The sequence below is a fragment of the Bos mutus genome, chromosome 26, assembly GCF_027580195.1.
Source record: "Bos mutus isolate GX-2022 chromosome 26, NWIPB_WYAK_1.1, whole genome shotgun sequence".
NCBI classification, from domain to species: Eukaryota; Metazoa; Chordata; class Mammalia; order Artiodactyla; family Bovidae; genus Bos; species Bos mutus.
Genome location: NC_091642.1, coordinates 27,069,089 through 27,088,316, shown reverse-complemented (window position 1 = coordinate 27,088,316; position 19,228 = coordinate 27,069,089). Strand labels below are relative to the sequence as shown.

Below are 19,228 nucleotides of genomic sequence, written 5' to 3'. Positions count from 1 at the left end.
AGGAGGCGTGAGAGAGGAGATGCCTTGTGAGCCAAATGAGGCCTGATGGATGAGTAAGAGCTTGCTGGAAGGACAGACAGATTGGAGTGGGATGGGGCAATTTAAGTACAGAGAAGAGAAAGAGTGAAAATGATGTGTACAGGAATCACATGTGGCTCCCTGTCATGGTAGGGTGAGAGGCAGTGTGTGCCTGTGTGTAGGCATTAGGGAGGGAGAGAAGGAAGGGATGACAGCTTAGTCTGGATGGATGAACTGGAGCCAGATTATAAGGCTCTTACGTGCTGTGTTCATTGACAGTCTAGGAAAGTAAGAAAGGCTTCCTACCCCACAACCAGCCAGCCGTCTTCCTTATGTGCACTTGACTCCCTGCTAGCCTGGCCCAGCTGGTCAACCATTTGAACTCTGTCTTTTCTATTCCTTATATGATTCTCTCTCTCAGTTTTCAAACGTAAACCTTTATTTTCTCTTGGGCTTCCTGCCTGCTACACATTTCAACCATTCCTTTCTTCCATTCATCCAGTCAGTTAATCAAGGAAATAATATTTAGTTCCTACCATGTGCTGATAAAACTTTCTAGAACTGACCAAGTGAGCTGATAGTGTGGCTTTTAAACTTGAATTTTGTTTATTGTTATGTTTTTGAATAGGTGGTACATTGATGTGTTTCTGAATTCAAAGGGTACACATGGGATGAAAGCGAGAATTCCCTTCTCCAGTTCCTCCTTTCACTCTAACTGTTGCTTTGAATTCCTCCCCAGTTGAACTGGTTGACAGTGGTTACAGTCCGGTGGCATTATCCACCTGTTATTCTTAAAAGTCTCGTCTCACCTGAAGTTTGTGACATAGTCTCTTCTTTCTCTGTGCCTTTTTTTTTTTTTAATCACTTTTCTATGTCATCCAGTCACCTGAAAGGTGGACATTTCCCATTTTGCATTCTTACCTCTGCTCTTTGCATGATGATCTTACAGATTGTCCTGGCTTCAGCTGTGGCATATTTAAGGACAATTCCACAACTTGTATAGAATACAGATTCTAAAGTGATGCAAGTCTGGGTTCGAGTCTCAATGCTGACACTGGTTAATTTTTTCTCTTAACACCTCTGAGCCCCGTTTTCCTCGTGTGTAGAATGAGGATGTTACTGCCTCCCTGATTGGCCTTGTTAAGACAGTAAACAGAAGCTGTGTGTACAGTCCTTGTCAGTTCTTTACAGCACTTAAGATTTGGTCAGGATCAGTGAGTGTTTGTTATTGCTGTAATTTTATTGTTTTTATTATTGGTTCACGCTCTCAGTTCCCATGTCCCATCTGAATGTTCCATTCCTCCTCATTTTATTCCTTCTGTTCCATTATCATCTCATCAGAGGTTTCTTTTTTAGATGACTGTATAAAATAGCTTCAATGCCCACCTTGAACACTCCTCTGTCCCCTCACCTTTCTTTGTTTCTCTTCATAATATTTATCACCACCAGACACATTTCTTTATTGTTTGTCTTCTCTCACCAGAATGTGAGCTCCTTGAGGGCAGGGGCATCGTATCTCTGTTCACTCTTACATACCCAGCTCCTGGAACAGTTCCTGCACATTGTAAATGATCAATACATGCCTGTTGAATGTTATTCAGTGTTGACTAAAGATTGTAAACTCAGTGGAGGTAAAACTAAACTCAGTAACCCTTTTCATTCGTCTCCATCTCACCTTTCCCCTCTCTCCAGTCCTACCCACCATCGGGTGTTCTTCCCAATATTCCTGTCCTCTTAACTGACATCTAGGCTAGAAACCTGAATTATCTTTCATTTCCATCAGACCCCACATTCAGGCAGATAACAAATAATTTGGACTCTCATTTCATAATCTTTCTTTCCCTTTGCTGTCTTCCTTCTTAAAATTGTTAGTAATGTCCTAAAGGCCCATCTGGTCTCTTGTTCCCTTTCCTCTCTTCGTCCTTGGCTCCCGTCACCAGTGTTTATCCTCAGGAGCATCTCTGATGCTGTCATAGTGGTACTGGTAAATCTTTAGTTTCATCAGAACAGAATGTAAACACCTCACTTGGACTTTGACGCCTTCACGGTGCCACACTTTGGCCACGTCAGCCCTCCTGACTTACCTCCCGCTCGCCACCTTGTTCCCAGTTTCTGGTCCAGTGCTGGGTGTGATCACCATTACTCACAGCAGCTCCAACTTCCTGCCTCTGCATTGTGTCAGCTCACTCTCCCTGGGGTGTCTTCCCCATCCTGTCTGTCAAATTCTTATCTGTCCATTGAAACCAAGCTCACAGTCTTCCTCTGAGAAACTTGCCTGTGTCCTTCTGTCTTTTCCTGTACTTTGTTTTCTGCAGCAGGACTTCTCCTGAGTCACTTTGTCCATAAAGTAACTGATTACCTCAGGTACTTAGCAAGTACTTAATATAGTTGTTCCATACTGTATGTAAAGATGAATCTGCCTTAGGTCTTATCTTTAATCTGTGGTTCAGTGTAGAAGAGAAGACATGCATATCAGTAATCAAAATAAAACGTAGAAAATGCTGAAGTTCCATGTGGAAGAGACGGATAGTAGTTAATAATAGGTGCCATCTGCTGAGTGCCTAATATGGGTTAAGTACATTATTAACACATTTAATCCTCACATAACAACCCAGTGAGGTAGATGGTATTATCACTGTTTCACAGCAGAAGAATGAAATGGTTCTGTAATATAGAGAAGTAATTGAAGTTTCATGTGGCTGAGCCAAGACTTGAACCCAGAGCTGCGCAGCCTGTGGTCCTAGTGTTGAACAGTGTCTTCTTCGTTAGGATAACATACAAAGACTTTGGGGCAAGTGATTTTATCTTGACTGTTTCAGAGTAAATTCTGTTTGTAATACTAGCGCATTATTTCTTTTTCCCTTCCTTTTTAAGACACTGGAAGAAGAGTTTGCTAGGAAACTACAGGAACAGGAAGTGTTCTTTAAAATGACCGGGGAGTCTGAATGCCTTAACCCATCGACACAGAGCCGGATTTCCAAATTCTACCCCATTCCTAGCTTGCATTCCACTGGATCGTAACAGAGGGAAGCATGCTGTGGTTGGGTTTGGCTTTTTAAGTACGTCATTCTGTTCTCTTCATCTTTAGCCGTAGTCTGTCAGAGAGCTCACGAAGACAATCACCTGCCTCACCTTCTCGGTGTTTTTTGTTTGTTTTACTTGTTTAGTAACAATGGAGGGGAAGGAACTAAGACAGATGCTGGGCCATGTTGGCAAAGTAGCATCTCACAGTAATTCCCTAAGGTGATTTTTGCATATGCTCTTAAAAATCGTGTTATTTAGATACTGTTACCTGAAAGTTATTTAAAGAAAACTGTTACGTCATTTAAGTATTAGTAAATATCTTTTTACATGACAACTTCTCAGTGATGTCTAAAATCTATAATTGAAGCTCTCTACACTGTGGAGAATTGGAATAATTTTTTGGTGAAGTAGCTCTCATGAAAAAATTTTGAGTGGCTCAAAATATGATATTGATTCAGTAAATAAATCTCTTTAAATGTTAGCATCGGACTCTTTTAAAAGAGAAAAATTATTTCAGTAATTTGTCTAAAATAATTACTTGTTTAGACATAAACTAATAATTAAGGGTGCTAGCTTTATTATATAAAATAGTGCCTAAAACACTAAATTTCAATTCAGTCTAAAATAGCATTTCCTCCTTTTGATTCAACAGGGACAAAACACCCTTAGCATTAAGCATTATTGTTTTTTAAATCTTGCTCGTATTACCATTTGATAGAAGTTTTCATCCTAAAGTATAAGTTGGAAAGATGAAAAAATAAAAGGTAGCTTTTAGATGTCCAAATTGAAAATATAAAACTCACCAAATTAAAAAAAGATAGATTTAGCTATCTCAGCTTATTTCCTAAAGTAATACATGAGCTGGTTAAATGGCTTCTCCCATCTTAGCAACTTCTGTTTAAAATTCTGTCATAGGCCGGCAGGCTCTGAGTTATATTTATGAATATATTTTTCTGAAATTAATCTCAAAAGAGGCATTTGTTCAGAGTAATTTTGAAGGAAGAATTTAAATAAAATATTTAGGCAAATATCAGAAATGACTTTTTATTGTTTTGAGATAAAGTCATTCATATTTTGGTTTTGTTTTTTCCATGTTTAAATTATTTACATGATTTGAGTGGGAAAGTCCTAAAACCTTTATTCTGTGGCTGCTTGATATGTGTAATTATTAATGAAATGTTCACTCTAGTCCTCTTGAGGGTTAGATTTTCAAGCACGTGTCAGGTCAAACAGTATTACAAACCATATTTTGAGGTTGTGAGACAGCACATTTGTAGATGAAGCTTGCTGCCTGCCGTTTGCAGCCTATTAATGAGTGCTAGGTACCAAATTGTAGAAATGTCAGTTTTTAGTTATGTTACAGTTGAGGCTGGTGAAAAATGCAAATGAAACTTTGTGGGAACACTGATTCATGTTAAGAAAATGTAAATATCTGTAGCACTTTCTTACAGTTAATTTGAAAACTTTGAATGCTGAACCTTATTTTGTCAGTGGTTTATAGATGATTTAAAAATGCATGTGATTTTAATTTTGTAATTGTTTTGACAAGCATAATTTACTTGGACAACTTTGTAGGTAGCCTTAACTTCTGCCCAAGTTTGTTTTTTATATAAATATATATATATATATATATTATGTATGGTTGTAAATTCATACACTTATCACATGAATGTGTTACTGTATACAAAACTTTGAACGCTTTATTCTCAAATGCTGGACTGAAAAATGTTTTGAAAGCCTTTTAAAATATATATATATATATATATATCTTTATAATGTTCAGGATGATGGAAATTGTTTATATTGTTATGATAGAAATGACAGTATAATGTTACCCAGTGTATTTAATGATTTATTTGAAGGAGAGGAAGAAGGTTCTCCTACCACTTCCTCCTTTGAGATTTTCAGTATATTGACTTTTTAAAAATGAATACTTTAGGCAGTAGACATTTTTTCAGTATCATTTAAGTGATATCCTATGTGATGAATGGCTTATGGCCCATAGTTAATTTGGTCTGAATATTTGGTTCTTTTTATTCCTTTCAACTTGACATTCAGAGAATTGAATAAAGGAAAGAGGCTCAGAGTAGAAGGATGGACCCTCTGGTAAGTTTATTAGCAGCTCTTGCATCTCTGTAAAATTACCCTTTGGATTCCTTGTTCACACTCGAGTTCTCTTTCAAATATGACCAGACCATATTCATGTGGGAGCAGGACTACAGAATGATACATATGTAGAGGTAAAACCTTCATTTTAATACTTAGAGTTACATAAATCTTTGCAAAAAGTGTTTTGTTATAGACCGTGCTGTTTGTGCCCATCCCTGCCCCCTTCCTGCTAGGCCCTGTATTCACATACAGAAGAGTGGTCTTTCTCTCTTCCATGAAGTGTACATAGGAGGTTGGGGGGGGCAAAGACACCTTTGCAGTTGAAGAATACAGTCAAATCCATACCTGATTTGGTGGTTTTGTTGCTGTGACAGAATGTGCTAGGAAATGCGTAAAAGCAGTTCTCCATCCGTGCCCCGTAGTTACTCGGCCTCGCCCCGTCCCTGCGTGCTGTGGACACGCTGGCCACCACACTTCCGCAGGCCTAGCTCATGCAGCTCGTTGCACCAGGTTGCCTTTCCTAGTCCTGTCAATCCATGGTTAGGTGCGAATTGCTGAATTAGCTGCTATAACTCTATGGAGTCAGTTAAGCTTTTTCTTACCCTTTTCTGTGAGGAAGCTATAGGGTGGGTAAAGAGGAAATTTGGAGTGCTTATACCTTGCTGAAAATGTTAACACTTCCCTGTGACAGGATACAGCAAATTGTAATTAAATATAAACTAGAACCAGAGCTACCTCTAAGGAGTGTCTCCTCAAGCACAAAGCTCTCAGGCACATGAGACTCACTGTCACAGAGGGCCTCTGACTTCTTGAGCGTCAGTGAGTTTCAGAAGTGACTGTCCTTTTGTACTCTCCTAGTTCCCTTGTAACTACAGTTTTCCCCATTCCACACTGTGCTGAAATGACAAAGACTCTTCTGAGAAGCCAAATCTGTCAAATGATTTGCTAGAGATACTGTTGACTGAAGGAAAATGTACAACTGAGGTGGAGGAGGAGAGCTCTTTAGTTCCAGTTCTAATAGGCTTCTGATTGAATAAATCCATTCTTTTCTGGGAAATGATCTTTTATAGGAAATGGGATGTTTTCAGTGCTTTTCTTAAGTTGAAGGCACAACAGTTAATGCCACTCTTGTTAGTAGCCTATGGCTGACATGGTTTTGATACAGCTTTAAAACTTCTGCTGCTCAGCTTGGGGTAGAGTGTTATACCAGTGTTAAATGTTGGCTGTAGCTTTTTGTGATCCTTCTCTGATTTGCAGTGTAATAACTCCACAAGCTACATTTTTCAGAAAGAATTTGTTTCAGAAAATGCCTCTTGTCTGTTTGGGAGCAACATGTCTTTTCAATCATGGGATTGACAAATGAAAAATAAAGTTATTTCTTAATCTACTTTGGGAAGCAGTCTTTTATTGAGACTCTTTGAAACTAGATTGTCCTGCGTGAGAATGTTCTGTAGCAGTTTTAAAAATCCTAGCTGTATTTTAAAGCTTGCAGTTCTCCAGATCGTCTGACCGGGACAATCAGAGGTACCATTGTTCCAGAGTGTCTACTCACCACACACAAGTGTCCTTTTCACTGCTAACTTGGAGGGAGTGGCTTTTGTCAAGCAAACCCCTCCTTTGAGTGGTGCTTAAAATATTTCCATCAACATATGTGTGTATATATACCTCTCTTTTAATGTCCTTTTTTTCCCTTGAAATAGATTATTTTTCTCAAACATTTCACAAACCACATGACTCATTTCTGCTAAAAATAACCTGTTTTTTTTCATCACTAATATGTTCTGTGAGCATCAGTAGACATTAGGCAGCATCATCTGGCGAGTAGTCAGCTTGGCCGGAGGGAGCCACCATGTGTCACTATCTAATCCAGGAGCATTGCATACTGCAGAACTCATGCTTGACTTGTTTTTTTTTTTTTTTAATGAAACAAAAGAGGCTAAGACCCACTTCCATCCAGCTGAGGACATATCTCATATCTGGGTTCTATTCAGAGAAGTTAGCAGTTTGGGGCTTTTACCCTATTTCTCTTGGGTGTCAGATTCTGTGAAGACTTTGGATAGCTTGGATGGGTAAGTCTCAACTAGGACAAAACTCAAAAGTTTGGTTAATCAAGATAAGAATCATTAACGGGGATATGAATACTTGAGCTAAGGCTACTATTACAAAGACAAATTGAGTCAAGCCTCTAGGTAAAACTAAAATATGAAAAAGGCACGATGCAGTCATTCATTATGCATAGTAAGTTTTCATTAGTAAAACGTCAAACTTAATAAACCAAAAACTATTTTCTTTTCCTTCTTTGCCTCCTTTCCTTTCTTCCTTCGCCCCCCGCCCCCGCCCCGCTTTTATTTATTTATTTTTTGGTTAGATAGATCACATTAAAACATAATGTTAAAAAAGAAAAAAGCCCTTTAATTGGAGATTTTGCAATCGAAATGACTCTTCATCTAACAGACCACGTAAATGTTTATAGACATTGAAAAGTGCTTTCAAATCAACTGCACCCAGTCCCCCACGCGTTTCCTAGGTGCAGAGCAGGGGTGCTGGCTTCCCGGCAGGCAGGCTGCTCTCCCTCCCCTCCCCTTCTTTCCTCTTTGCCCCTTGCCCTTCTCGTCCTGTCTGCCACAGCCTGGTTCAGGGTAACATACTATCAGCTCTAGTGTGGACCTACGGGACAGCGTAGCTGCAATCAAACAGACTTCCTAAGTAAGTGGAAACGTGATACACAGTGAGAAAGAACTAGTAGAAACCCTGTCACCACCTTCAAGGGAAGTAGATTTCTTAATTTTTTCAGTTGCGAGAGTTTCTTCTCAACCAGCTGATTCTGTTTGTTACGACTAGAGAATGCAGGGTAAAGAGGAGAGAGAGGAGCTGGGAGCACAGCCCTGCAGCGTTAACCAAAACAGCCTCCTCGAGTGGTACCCCAATCCCGTCTTCCAGTTTCTGGGCTTGTTTTTAAGGAAAAGCTCAAGGGCTCCTGAAACAGCTTTTATGTATCTGGCTTTCCTAGGCTGGTGTTAAAAGAAGCCAAGGCGCTCGGGCCTGGACAGCAGGGAGACCGGCCTCATCCTACAACACCGCACGTGGCCACTCCCGAGTCCACCCTGTGAAGCTGTCTCAGACTGTGTATCTTGGACTGAATTCTGCAGACATACACATTGTCCCAGACTAAGATAAGGGTTCTAGTTGACTATTTGCTGTGTCAGTAAGACAGTGAGCCTCCAGCTTTTACCCTCTGGAGAAGTCTTGACCTAAGTGCCATAAGCCACTGCAAGAACTGGTCCAGGGGGCTGTTCCACCATGGGTTGCTTATGGCTTGACGGCAATGCTTCTCCTCCTCCGCCCAATGTAGAATTGGTCACCTAGAAGTGGGCCAGTGAACAGGAAGTTAGGAAATGCCTTGCAGTCTCTGGGGACTTTCTCTTGGGTAATCACAGCAAGTGTGACCACTGCAAAACTGGCTTGAAAGATGAACTCTTCTGTAAGACTGTCTGATTTAAATGGATTACCCCATTTCATTACCAGCCTGGTTTTCCCTCTCCTCCTTGCACTGACACTCTCCTTCCTTTCCCCCTGGTGGTTCACTTGATTGTTACACAATTGACATTGTTGGCAGTGTCTCCTTGTAGTAAGTGGCATTTGCCTAAGATTTTCAAGCTTGCTGTGGCACATGCCGCCTGTCTCCCAGGCCTCCAGAAACCCACACCATAGTCGTGAGCCTTACCTTTGTCTCCTTTTTCTCCCTTGTGCCCTCGAGGACCTGGTGGCCCAGCAGGGCCCCTCTCACCTAGGAGGACAGGAGGGCACGGCTAAGTGGGGACACAGTACAGGGCTCCTCCCCACAGGAGGAGCTGCACGCACTCCCCCATGGCTCTGGCAAGGGAGCTGCTTCCCACAGGGGTGGTCGTTCCACAGGTGGCTGTTTCAGCCACCACTTACCTTTGGGTCCAGGGATGCCCATCTCTCCCTTCTGCCCAGGGGGTCCTGGGATGGCTCCATAAGCTGCAAGGGGGAGAAGCGGGCCTTAGACTAGAGATCACCCTGGTGCTTGGCAAGTAAAGTGATTTGTCGATAATGGTAGAGTTTGGACTTGTAAGAGGAAAACCAAGTTTAGAATTTATCAGCTTTTTAGCATCTCAAGTGTTAATGAGGTTTTTCGGGACTCTGGTTCGTGAGACTGTGCAGCAAGGTAAGTCTGGGGAAGGTAAATGGGGGCTGCCCTTACTTCGGAAAAAGTCCATGAGGTCCTCAGTCACATTGCTGTAGGCGGAGAAGATCTTGCTGATGCCAGGGGGCCCCTGGGGCCCAGGCCGGCCTGGGGGGCCCTGCACTGTGTAGGCCATCCCTTGGAGCAGCCCCTGACCTGTGAAACACAGAGTGTGGTGGGCACAGGGAGTAGGGGTCACCGGCCCCCTCTTCAAGGTGGGAGCGCAGGGCCCTCTGACTAACTCCCAGTACAGTTTTGACTCTTATGCAGCAGCGAGGAAGGAGCCCTGCAACTTCTTTTGTCTCCGGTGTTGGTGAGCAGGTCTCCACCTCCAAGGGCTTATATTGCAGGCCTTTTACTATACATTGTTGTATTGGTAAGCCACAAGGGGAAAGGGCTTAGCCACCAACCTTCCCTCAGCCCCCCTCCACAGTCATAGACACTTCTGAGAAGCACAAGTAAGAAGGGGAAACAAAGGAACCCCAGCTTCTCTGCTCCCTGCAGCACAGGTTGCAGTGCTGACTGGGCCACTTGAACTAAGCTCGTCTTCAGTCCCGGCCCATCTGATGCCAGGACCGCTGTCCTCCTCAGCGTGGAGGTGCTCTCATGCTCCCAACCCCACAGCCCTGAGGCTTCATGGCCCGACTTACGCTGCAAGCTCTCCGACACCCGAACAGCCAGCTCGTTGTAATCCAGACCTCCGGCAAAGCCGGTCCCGAATCTGCCATTGCCGCCATACATGCCACTTTCGGCTGCGGCCCCGTAGCCTTGGCCCATGTCCATGCCAAAGGCTCCCGCTTCGCCCAGGGAGCCTCCACTGGCTCCTCCTATGCCCATGGAGGAGCTGTAGGAGGTGTCCCTACTGAAAGAGGAGGAGCTGCCACTCCGGCTGTAGGAGCTGTCCGTGGACACCAGGCGGGTGTCCCCGGGGGGCCCCTGGGGCCCAGGGGGACCCGGGGGGCCAACGATGAAGCTACGCACATCAGGACCTGGGGGGAGGAAGCGGCATTACTGGGAGCCGGGTCTGGGGGAGAGGAAGAAGTGGGAACTGGGGTGGGGGGCTGGTTCTTGACACCCTTTAGCAGGATGTGAACTCGCACCGAGTGGAGTGTGGGCTGAGAAGAAGCCGGACTTCTCCTGCTGGGGTGGCTAAGGTGTTTAGCCACCAGGCCCTTCAAACCCTGGCCACCCTTTCACAGAGAGAAGCCCGGACTGGGAGGGGACAGAGGAGGGACAGGGACGTCAGGGGCACCTACTTGTGAGATAGCTAATCAGCTCACTCCGGAAGCTGTCACTGTTTTCAGCTGCGTATGTCGCCAGAGCTCCTGAGATGCCCGGGGGCCCTCTAGGGCCTGGGGGACCCGGGGGACCAGGAGGGCCTGGGATGGATGATAAGCCGGCAGCTGAGCAGGAAGCAAGAGACAGAAGAATCAGGGATCCATCACCAGGACCACTGAATTCCCAGCCTGGGCCCCTCTAGAAGGAGGCAGAGGGAGACCCACACACCCGGGTCCTGGCTTCCTCCAGAGTAAGTGCTCCCCACTGCCCTCCACCCCCAGTCTCTAGCCTCATTCAACCCACATCACATCCCCTCCCCCAGCTCTTCTGGGACTCAGAGCTCCCGGCTGGGCACCTGGTCATCTGCTGGCCCGAGCTCTCCCATGACTTCAGAGCACAGTCTCCCCAACCCACCCCCACCCCCACCTCGCCACATCTCCCCCTGCAGGGCTGAGAGCACCTCGCCTGCCTCACTCCTTACTCTGCAGGTAGGATGAGAGATCCTCTGTGCTGATGCTGGACCATGAACTGCCTGGGAGCCCTGGGGGCCCAGGGGGACCTGGAGGCCCAACGATACCTCTGAATTCAGACCCTGAGACACCGAGGAAGAGCAAGGATCAGTTAGGCCTGGACCGAGGGGCTCTGCCCTCCACCCTGAAGCACTTGATCAGATGGCCCTGATCAGCCCTACCTTGGAGCAAGGAGAGGAGCTCCTCATAGGATGTGCCCGGCAAGCCTGGGGGCCCCGGGGGGCCAGGAAGCCCGATGCTGACTCCAGTGCCTGAGGAACGAAATCCCAAGTTGTGATGGATGCAGGTCAGGCAGGGAAGGGAGGGTGGAAATACCATATCGGAGAGGAAGCCAGATGGAAGCCACTTGAACGGAAGTAGGGGCTGGGAAAGGGGTGAGAGGGGCAGTAGGGAGAGACTGGCAGAGACGCAGGCGTGAGATCCTGGGCAAGGACACTGCAGAGGAGGGACTCAGGCTGGGGAGAGTGCAGGTCAGCGCTCTCCTGCTGGGTGTGTGCATGTGTGCGTGCATGCAAAGGTGGGCGTGTGTCTAGAGAAGTGTGCATGTGAGTCGTGTGCACAGTCCTTGCAGAACAGTGCCCGGGGCACTCGCTCTGGCTTCCCTCGCCAGGCTCTGTGACCTGCTCTGGGGCACAGGTTTGAACCGCTCTGAATACCACCCCTCCTCTGGGTTAGGTGCAGCCTAGTGGGAGAGGGTCAGGGATGTCTAGCCCCTGCATGCCCACCCAGGCCCTCCTGCCCCCCTTGCCAGGGGTGCAGACACTCACTGGACATGTAGCTGAGGATGCGGTTGCTCAGCTCTGCGTAATCCAGAGACTGGAGGAACCAATCTCCACCGGCTCCTTGCGGCATCAGGTACTGCTGTAGATACTGACGCACATCATCTCCTGAAAGGAGAGGAGGCGCCATGGGCCACTGGCCAGCTTGGCCTCCTTGCAGACCGGCCCAAGTGATGTGTGAGCTTGGACATTGGCAAGCTGCCAGTAGCTGAAGGGGTACCTGCTACACTCATCCCTCAGGGGAGATCTGACACCCTCTGTCCAGCTGACTGCTGGGAGCGAAGCGGGAGTGGCTCCTTGGCCCGAGGGACCACCAAGTGTGCCTGATAAGTCAGCCAGGAGAGAGGGGCACCCTTCAGCCCCCCAACCCCCACTGCCCCCCCAGGCAACTCACGCCGGAGCGCAGCCAGGATGTCTTCAGAAGAGATGGAGGTGGAGGATGTGCCAATGTTGTAGCCGGAAGCTGTGGGGAAGGAAACCGGGTCACCTGCTTCGCTGGTACTGAAGCAGTGCCCTCATAACTCCAGAATCAAAGGCCTGGTCACCCAGCTGCTTCCCTTGGGGGGAAATGAATGAATGGGGCATTTGCAGGATATTTATAATTTCTATTTTTCTTAATCTGAACAAACCTTTTTTGGAAGCTAGATCCAGCAGCCTGATTACTATGAATTTAATATTGAGCATCACATTCACAAAAAGGGCAAAGCAAGCAGCAAATTAAGAGACGAGGCTCCAGGAATGACCGTGGACCTGGGAGGAGGCTTGTCATCACAGGGGTGGCAAGAGGCTTACTCTGTAAGTAGCTCACGACGAGGCTGGCCAGCTCTGAGTAGTTGAAAGTCTCACCGGTGATGGTGGTGACAGGCCCGGGGGGGCCAGGTGGGCCTGGGGGACCCTGAACTCCAGACAGATAAGACCTGATACTGTCACCTGCCAACAAAGAAAGCAAGTCAAGCCTGTCCCCAAGAGGGCGCGTCTCCCCCACAGAGGTGACCTGAGCACTTAACCCACTCGTAGGCCAAGGCAGGTCCAGCAGGGAGCCTGGACCCCCCTTGTTACAGATGGAGAAACTGACGCAGAGTCTGTGCTTGGCCCGGTGGATCTTGAGGGCTGTGGGCCAGCAAGACCCCAGTCGGTGACACATCTGACCAAGCTCTGGTGCCCATGTGTGTGGAAATCATGCCCTCACCTCCATGGAATGTGCAGGGATGCAGTCTGGGGCACGCACACAGGGGTGAATGTGTGTGTGTGTGTGCACACATGGAAAAGTGTTTGTGTATATGAGCCTCTACTGGGGCTCTATGTCCATGTACAAGTCTATGTGCGTGGGCAGGTGTGAGAAGGTGGGAGTTAGGGAGCTCATGGACCTGCACACCTAGCACACACCTGTGCACACACATACACACGCATCCTGCCCCACTCAGATGTGGGGTACTCACTCTGCATGTAGTCAGAGATGTATTGCTGAATCTCCAGGCCAGAGCTGCTGAGGGAGCCTGGAGGCCCGGGGGGCCCTGGTGGGCCTGGCGGACCCTGCATGAACGTGGTACTTGACGACGATCCCCCTGCAGGAGAGAAGGCCACTGAGTTGGTCTGTCCTCTCTGGGGTCAAACCAAAGAGCACAGGCAATGCCTTCACAGTCTGAGGAGAGAGAGTCTTTCTCAGGAGAACTAGGACAGTGGCAACGAGCTCCTAGGAGCTCTCCCAGGCTGAGTCCTCCCTTTCCTTCGACAGCCTGTGCACTGCCCACACAGCCCTCCTCACCCCTGCACCCCTAGCTCCCGATCTCTGTTCTCGCCGTCACTGTCATCGGCATTGTTAGTCATCTTTATCGTGCAGGCATCCTTGTCTCCCACCCCTGCTATCTTGTAACCTCCTCAGGGGCAGTTCAGAATCTAGCATTTAGAGAAAGTACCTCATTAACACTGAATCATGGATTCGTGAATGAATTAGTTAATTAATATCCTTATTGGCACAATCAACCTCACTTGAAGACGGGGAGAATTTTGGGCACCTTGGCTTCTTACCTCGAGAGGGCCCACCAGGAATGCCAGGAGCCCCTGGGACTCCGGGATCACCTGGAATCCAAAACAAGAAGCTGTTTGCATTGCCTCCTCCAGGAAGCCTCCCCTGGTTAAGCTCAACCACTCTATATCAAATTGTGACTCAACAACTGACCCATGTTTCTCAGTCTCATTTCTGAAATGATACCACAGCTTCCTTGGGCAGAGACTGTATCCCTCCAACCCCGTCCCTTTCTCCCTCAGGCTCTCCTTTCTTCAGCCTCTTCTTCCTCCCACGGCTGGAGCACCAGCAAGCAGTCCTTGCCCTCTCTTCGGGCTCTGGGAGCCAGCCTTGTTCCCACTCTGCACTGCCTGCACTGACCTTTGTCACCCTTGGGTCCCTGAGGGCCGGGTGGGCCTGGTGGTCCCTGCAGGTTGAGTCCAAGAGAACTGGAGCCTGGAGGCCAACAACACAGTGCAGTCAGCGGGCGGGAGAGGCTCCAGCAGAGCCTCTGGGGAGAGGCTCCAGTCGGGGGGGACGGCGGTGCTCAGCACTTACCTGAGCCTGACAGCCCTGGGAGGCCTCGCTCGCCTGAGGGACACAGCAGAGAGGGGACGGTCAGCTGTGCCCGCCTCCCTCTCCTCATGCCCCACCAAAGACACCACCTCCCTCCCGAGGCTCCCTAAGACTTATGACACAGCTGGGGCAGCACCGGCCCTCGGGCAGTACCTAGAGCTGCCGCATAGACACGTGCACACACGCACACACAGGCACACAATTCTCAACCACAGACACCCTCTGATCACTCATTTGGACCAAACCCCAGAAGCTCAGGGATCTCGGAAGGTCAGCCTCCACCCCCTAGGATCGTTTGAGGCCAGTTCTCCTGTACCTTGGTGTCCTCGGGGGCCTGGGGGGCCTGGGGGAGAAAGCAGACAGTTGTGAGACATGTCCCAACCAGATGCTGCGACTTCAAGGGGCCCGAGGAGGGGGCGGGACAGGGCTCTGGGCCCAGAGCAGACTCAGGGCTTGGGGCTCCCCACACCTCTGCTCCAACAGGACAAGGCAGAGGTGGACATGCTTTGCAGAGCTTCTGACCAACCCCCGGCCCCTGCTCCAAGCTGCTGAGCTCCTAATGGGGTGTGGCAGGAGAATGAAGACCTGCCCCAGCTCGTCCAGCCTTGTCCAAATTCCTCTGGCCACCAGCAGGCCAACCAGGGGCACACTGACTCCCGGGCCCCCTAAGACACTGCTCTTACCTTGGTCTCCCTTGGGGCCTGGGGGGCCAGGTGGGCCTGGAGGGCCAGAGAAGAAAGTCTCTGTTGAGGGAAGAAACAGTTTTGAGTGTGGACGCAATGATGTTTGCGAGGGAGCAGCATCTAGAACAGCACCAGTCGTTCTGTAGATGATCAACATTTGTCAAATGGATGGATGGATGGTTGGTCAGGAAGTTGGATAGAAAAATACTTAAAAGTAAAGAAGGAATGAAAAGCCTGGTGCATGGACGGATGCATTTTCTGCGAGGGATAAGCTCTGGGCTCAAGTTTGCCCTAAACTTATTTCCGTATGCTTCTATGTTCTATGGTCAGCATTTGTCTCATGTCAGGAGCATGTGTCCTGCCTGCTTTATCAGAACTGGACTCCCTGATGATAGGAATTAGGTCTCTCTAGTCAGCCAGAAGCTCCCCACAACAGAATCGGCTGTCTCCCCCAGGCTGGGCTACCAGGGGCTCTCAGGGTGGCTGGGCTGGCATCAGCACCCTCCTTCCCTGCAGCAGGTAGCACGGCGTTTATGCAAACACATCCATGGTGGCAAGTCAGAAGGAGGGAGCGTGGAGAGTAGGTCAGGAAGACTGCACGCCCGTGACCGCCGCGTGTGTTGGGGTTGGGGCTGGGGCCGAGGTGGAGAACAGGAGTGATTTGACCCCCCAGCATTACCTGAGCTGGTCAGGAGAGATCCTGGTGGGCCTGGTGGGCCTGGCAAGCCTTCCCCTAGAAAAGAGAACCGCCCAAGACTTATCAATTCCAAGAGGTGGCCAGGAACCCTCTGCCCAGGAGGAGCAGCAGAGAAGCTTTTCCTAAGAACCAGCCAGGAAGCAGCCCGGGCTCTGGTCCCACTGTCTCCCACCTACCCCGCTCTCACCCGCTGGGCCTGGGGGTCCTGGGGGGCCTGGCATGGACAGTCTTGTAGAAAAGGGTAAGGAAGAAGCAATGCTGAACCCAGGATCTTGCTTCCTCACTAAGTGCCTTGAGCCCTTCCCTGCCCCCAAGATTTCCCACCTTCCAAAGACCCCTGAGTGCTCACCTGGTGGCCCGGGAGGTCCAGGTGGGCCTGGGGGGCCTCGTAAATCAATACCCTCTGTGGAAAGAAGAAACCAGAAATGAGTAAAAGCTGTCATGAGACTGCTCTCTCTGCCAGCCTTACCCCTCACCAGGATCATCAGCAACTCTACTCACACCCCACACCAAGTCATGGGTCATGGCCTGGGACCCTCCAAGACACCCTTGGCTAGAGGTGCCTTTTGCTCTGAGCAGGGTGGGGCTGAGTGGCGCTCCCTGGTGGCTGTTGCCGGTGTGGCAGTGACGAGCAGGAGCATGGCTTCGGTGTCAGGAAGCCTGAGTTCAAGTCCTGCCTGCTGGCTTGTGACTTGGGGCAAGATCTTGAGGTCTTTCAGCCTCAGTTCCCTCTGCTGTAAACCAGAGGCCCGAGACCGGTATCACCAGGGCGTTGCACAGGCTCTGTGGGACACCAAGGCAGAGTGGCAGGCACATGGCGACTGCCGGACCGGGGCCGGCGTTGTCTTTGTTAAGGTGTCCAGTTGTTAAGGTGTCCGGGAGGGCGGCCCGCAGCATCTCTGCCTGGGCTCTTTAAAGGATGGGGAACAGGAGGACCCAGGAGTCAGCCCTGCCAGGCCGAGTCTGGGGCTGAGAACCCAGGGACCCCTGTGGCGGCTTTGGGTGGGGAGGTCCAGGACTCCTCTCATCACACCCGCAGGGCTGGGTGCAGACACCCCATGTGGCCCTGGTCCTCCTGGAATCCGAAGAAGCTCTCTGACAGCTGCGCCAGCCCCTGTGACTCATCTCCATGGCTGATAAAGCCCCTCTGTTCTCTTCTCTCAGCTAGCACTGCGTCTCAGAGGAGCTGGCCATCCTTACGCTGGGGCTCACGATGACTCCCGGGTGCAGCTGCCGCAGGCCCCCATGCTCGGCCACCTCCCCACTCCCACCCCCGCGCCACCTGTCCCAGAGAAAACGGTGGTACTCACGGGTGGACAGGACCTCAGAGAAGGAGCTGCTGCTGCCCATGAATGATTCGCCAGCCAGGCCCGGCTCCCCTCGCGGGCCTGGGGGGAGGACAAAGAGTTGGGGGTCACCGCTCTCAACAATCTGTCAGTGTGGGGCTGAGCTGAGGATGGGCGGGAATGAGCCAAGTGTGGGTGGGGCCAGAGTGTTGGCTGGGAACCAGAAACACCCCAGGAAGAAATGGAGGATCTGGAGCCAGATGGTATTTTGGATACAGTCTGGATATTTGGCTAAGTTGCTGGACAGTGACCTGATTCTCAGGATCTGGTCACAAGAAGCCTGAGGCTTGTGAAAACTGCTAAGCTAGATCCTGATCCAGGAGCCTCAATCTCCCTTTCTAGGGGAACCCCTACCTCCTCAGAAACATGGAAGGGGGTGGGAAGAGGTGTCTCCTCTGGCTGCTGAGGCCTTGCAAGGGCCTTGTGATGAGCTGGGGGGCCCCCTCGCCTCCCTTCCCGGGATGCACCTCTCTCATTTCATTTTAAAGATGGGCATATTTCCACCCTGGGAAGGAAGCTCTCCCCACAGCCTATGGTCATGCATTCTTTCAGAGCGACACATACCTTGCTGTCCTGGAAGACCAGCTGGACCAACAGGGCCTGGAAATGGGGTTGGGGAAGAATAGGTTTTACCACACCTTGAGGGTCAGAGTTCTAGAAGAACTGAAGAAAAGGCAGGTGCCTAGGTACATAAGTGGCTTTCTCACAAGGCATGGAACAGTGGCCCAAAGTGATCAGCTTGCTTATTTGAAAGCAATAAGCAATTTGAGACCAGCCCTGTGGTCTGTTCTGGTGAGAAATTCTCTGCCAGGCCCTGGGGCCCTGGGATGGGCAGGACTCTGACACTGTTCTCTGATGATTCGAGATTTCTAAACGCCCACAGTGTGCCCTCTGTCACTGGAATTTATCAGGAGAGAAGGCACTGGTCTTCTTGCACTGGTCATGTTAAATAATGTATTTCACTTACACACAAACATTTTAAATAATTGAAAAAGACATAAAAAAATAACATGCATTTTAGATAAATAGAAAAAATATCACCCATAATTCTTTAACTTGCAGGCATTTTGTTTTATTTCCTTCCAACAGTTTTTTCTTATAAAAATGTAGTTGCAACCACCGAGCACACATTATTGAGCATGCTGTGCTAAGTCACTCAGTCGTGTCTGACGCTTTGTGACCCCATGGACTACAGCCTGCAAGGCTCCTCTGTCCATAGGGATTCTCCAGGCAAGCATACTGGAGTGGGTTGCCATTTCCTTCTCCAAGGGATCTTCCCAACCCAGGGATAGAATCCAGGTCTCCCACATTGCAGGCGGATTCTTTATTGACTGAGTCACCAGGGAAGCCCATTATCGAGTATTCTCCTCTTTAAACATCTTTCCTTTAAGTCTTCCTATTTTTGTAGCCATCTCATTATTGTTGGACAATTTAGGGATGTTTGCTTCAAATAGACGCCTAGCATTTTTGTTGCCCCTGATGCATGTTATCAAGTTGTTTTCCAAGAGGAAACAATTTGAGGACAGACTCTTGAGAGGAACCTGGGCCAAACCCTGACTCAGCTACTTCTTGGCTGCATGGCCCTAAGCACATCGTTTACCTGCTGGGGCCTGAAGTGGTGCTGTGGGGCCTGTGGAAGCAAAGCACACTCAGGGCTTGGGATACTTGCTGGGGAGTAATCAGGGCTTACCAGGCTGCCAGGGAGGGGCTTTCTCAGCCTCTTCCTATTCTTCCCCGGGTTCCAACCCAGGTTTCAGATTTGACTGAACGCTACTGTAGTCAAACATCAGCAAGCCTGATGCTGACCTGGGGCAAAGCAAGAGAACAGACTGACCTGGGGCTCCTGGAGGTCCCGGAGGTCCCATGGCTCCAGGAGGTCCCGGGGGACCTGGGACAGTGATAGTCGACGATCCTTCTGTAAACAGAAGGCACATTCAATGCTGAGCCCCACTCTCCTCATTCAGAGGCACAGGGAC

The 19,228-nt window shown here is 49.2% G+C and overlaps 2 protein-coding genes across 3 annotated transcripts in view; one reads left to right on the top strand and one right to left on the bottom strand.

Moving 5' to 3' along the window:
* Positions 1-6,538, top strand: part of SLK (STE20 like kinase) — a 62,224-nt gene extending 55,686 nt beyond the window's left edge. For both annotated transcript variants that reach the window (XM_005903707.3, XM_005903708.3), the window contains one exon: positions 2,893-6,538. In XM_005903707.3, the coding sequence (XP_005903769.1) occupies positions 2,893-3,039 (147 nt within the window). In that variant the 3' untranslated portion in view covers positions 3,040-6,538. The remainder of the gene's footprint in view (positions 1-2,892) is intronic.
* Positions 6,539-7,566: 1,028 nt separating this feature from the next.
* COL17A1 (collagen type XVII alpha 1 chain) overlaps positions 7,567-19,228 on the bottom strand; it is a 46,923-nt gene continuing 35,261 nt past the window's right edge. Inside the window, 22 exon segments of the mRNA XM_070363591.1 lie at positions 7,567-8,513; positions 8,876-8,938; positions 9,091-9,153; positions 9,377-9,514; positions 10,009-10,347; positions 10,615-10,761; positions 11,118-11,228; positions 11,328-11,417; positions 11,934-12,053; positions 12,340-12,408; positions 12,738-12,875; positions 13,385-13,510; positions 13,974-14,024; positions 14,332-14,406; positions 14,509-14,541; positions 14,843-14,869; positions 15,210-15,269; positions 15,889-15,942; positions 16,256-16,309; positions 17,217-17,294; positions 17,817-17,852; positions 19,087-19,167. Of these exon segments, the coding sequence (XP_070219692.1) occupies positions 8,461-8,513; positions 8,876-8,938; positions 9,091-9,153; positions 9,377-9,514; positions 10,009-10,347; positions 10,615-10,761; positions 11,118-11,228; positions 11,328-11,417; positions 11,934-12,053; positions 12,340-12,408; positions 12,738-12,875; positions 13,385-13,510; positions 13,974-14,024; positions 14,332-14,406; positions 14,509-14,541; positions 14,843-14,869; positions 15,210-15,269; positions 15,889-15,942; positions 16,256-16,309; positions 17,217-17,294; positions 17,817-17,852; positions 19,087-19,167 (2,006 nt within the window). The 3' untranslated portion in view covers positions 7,567-8,460.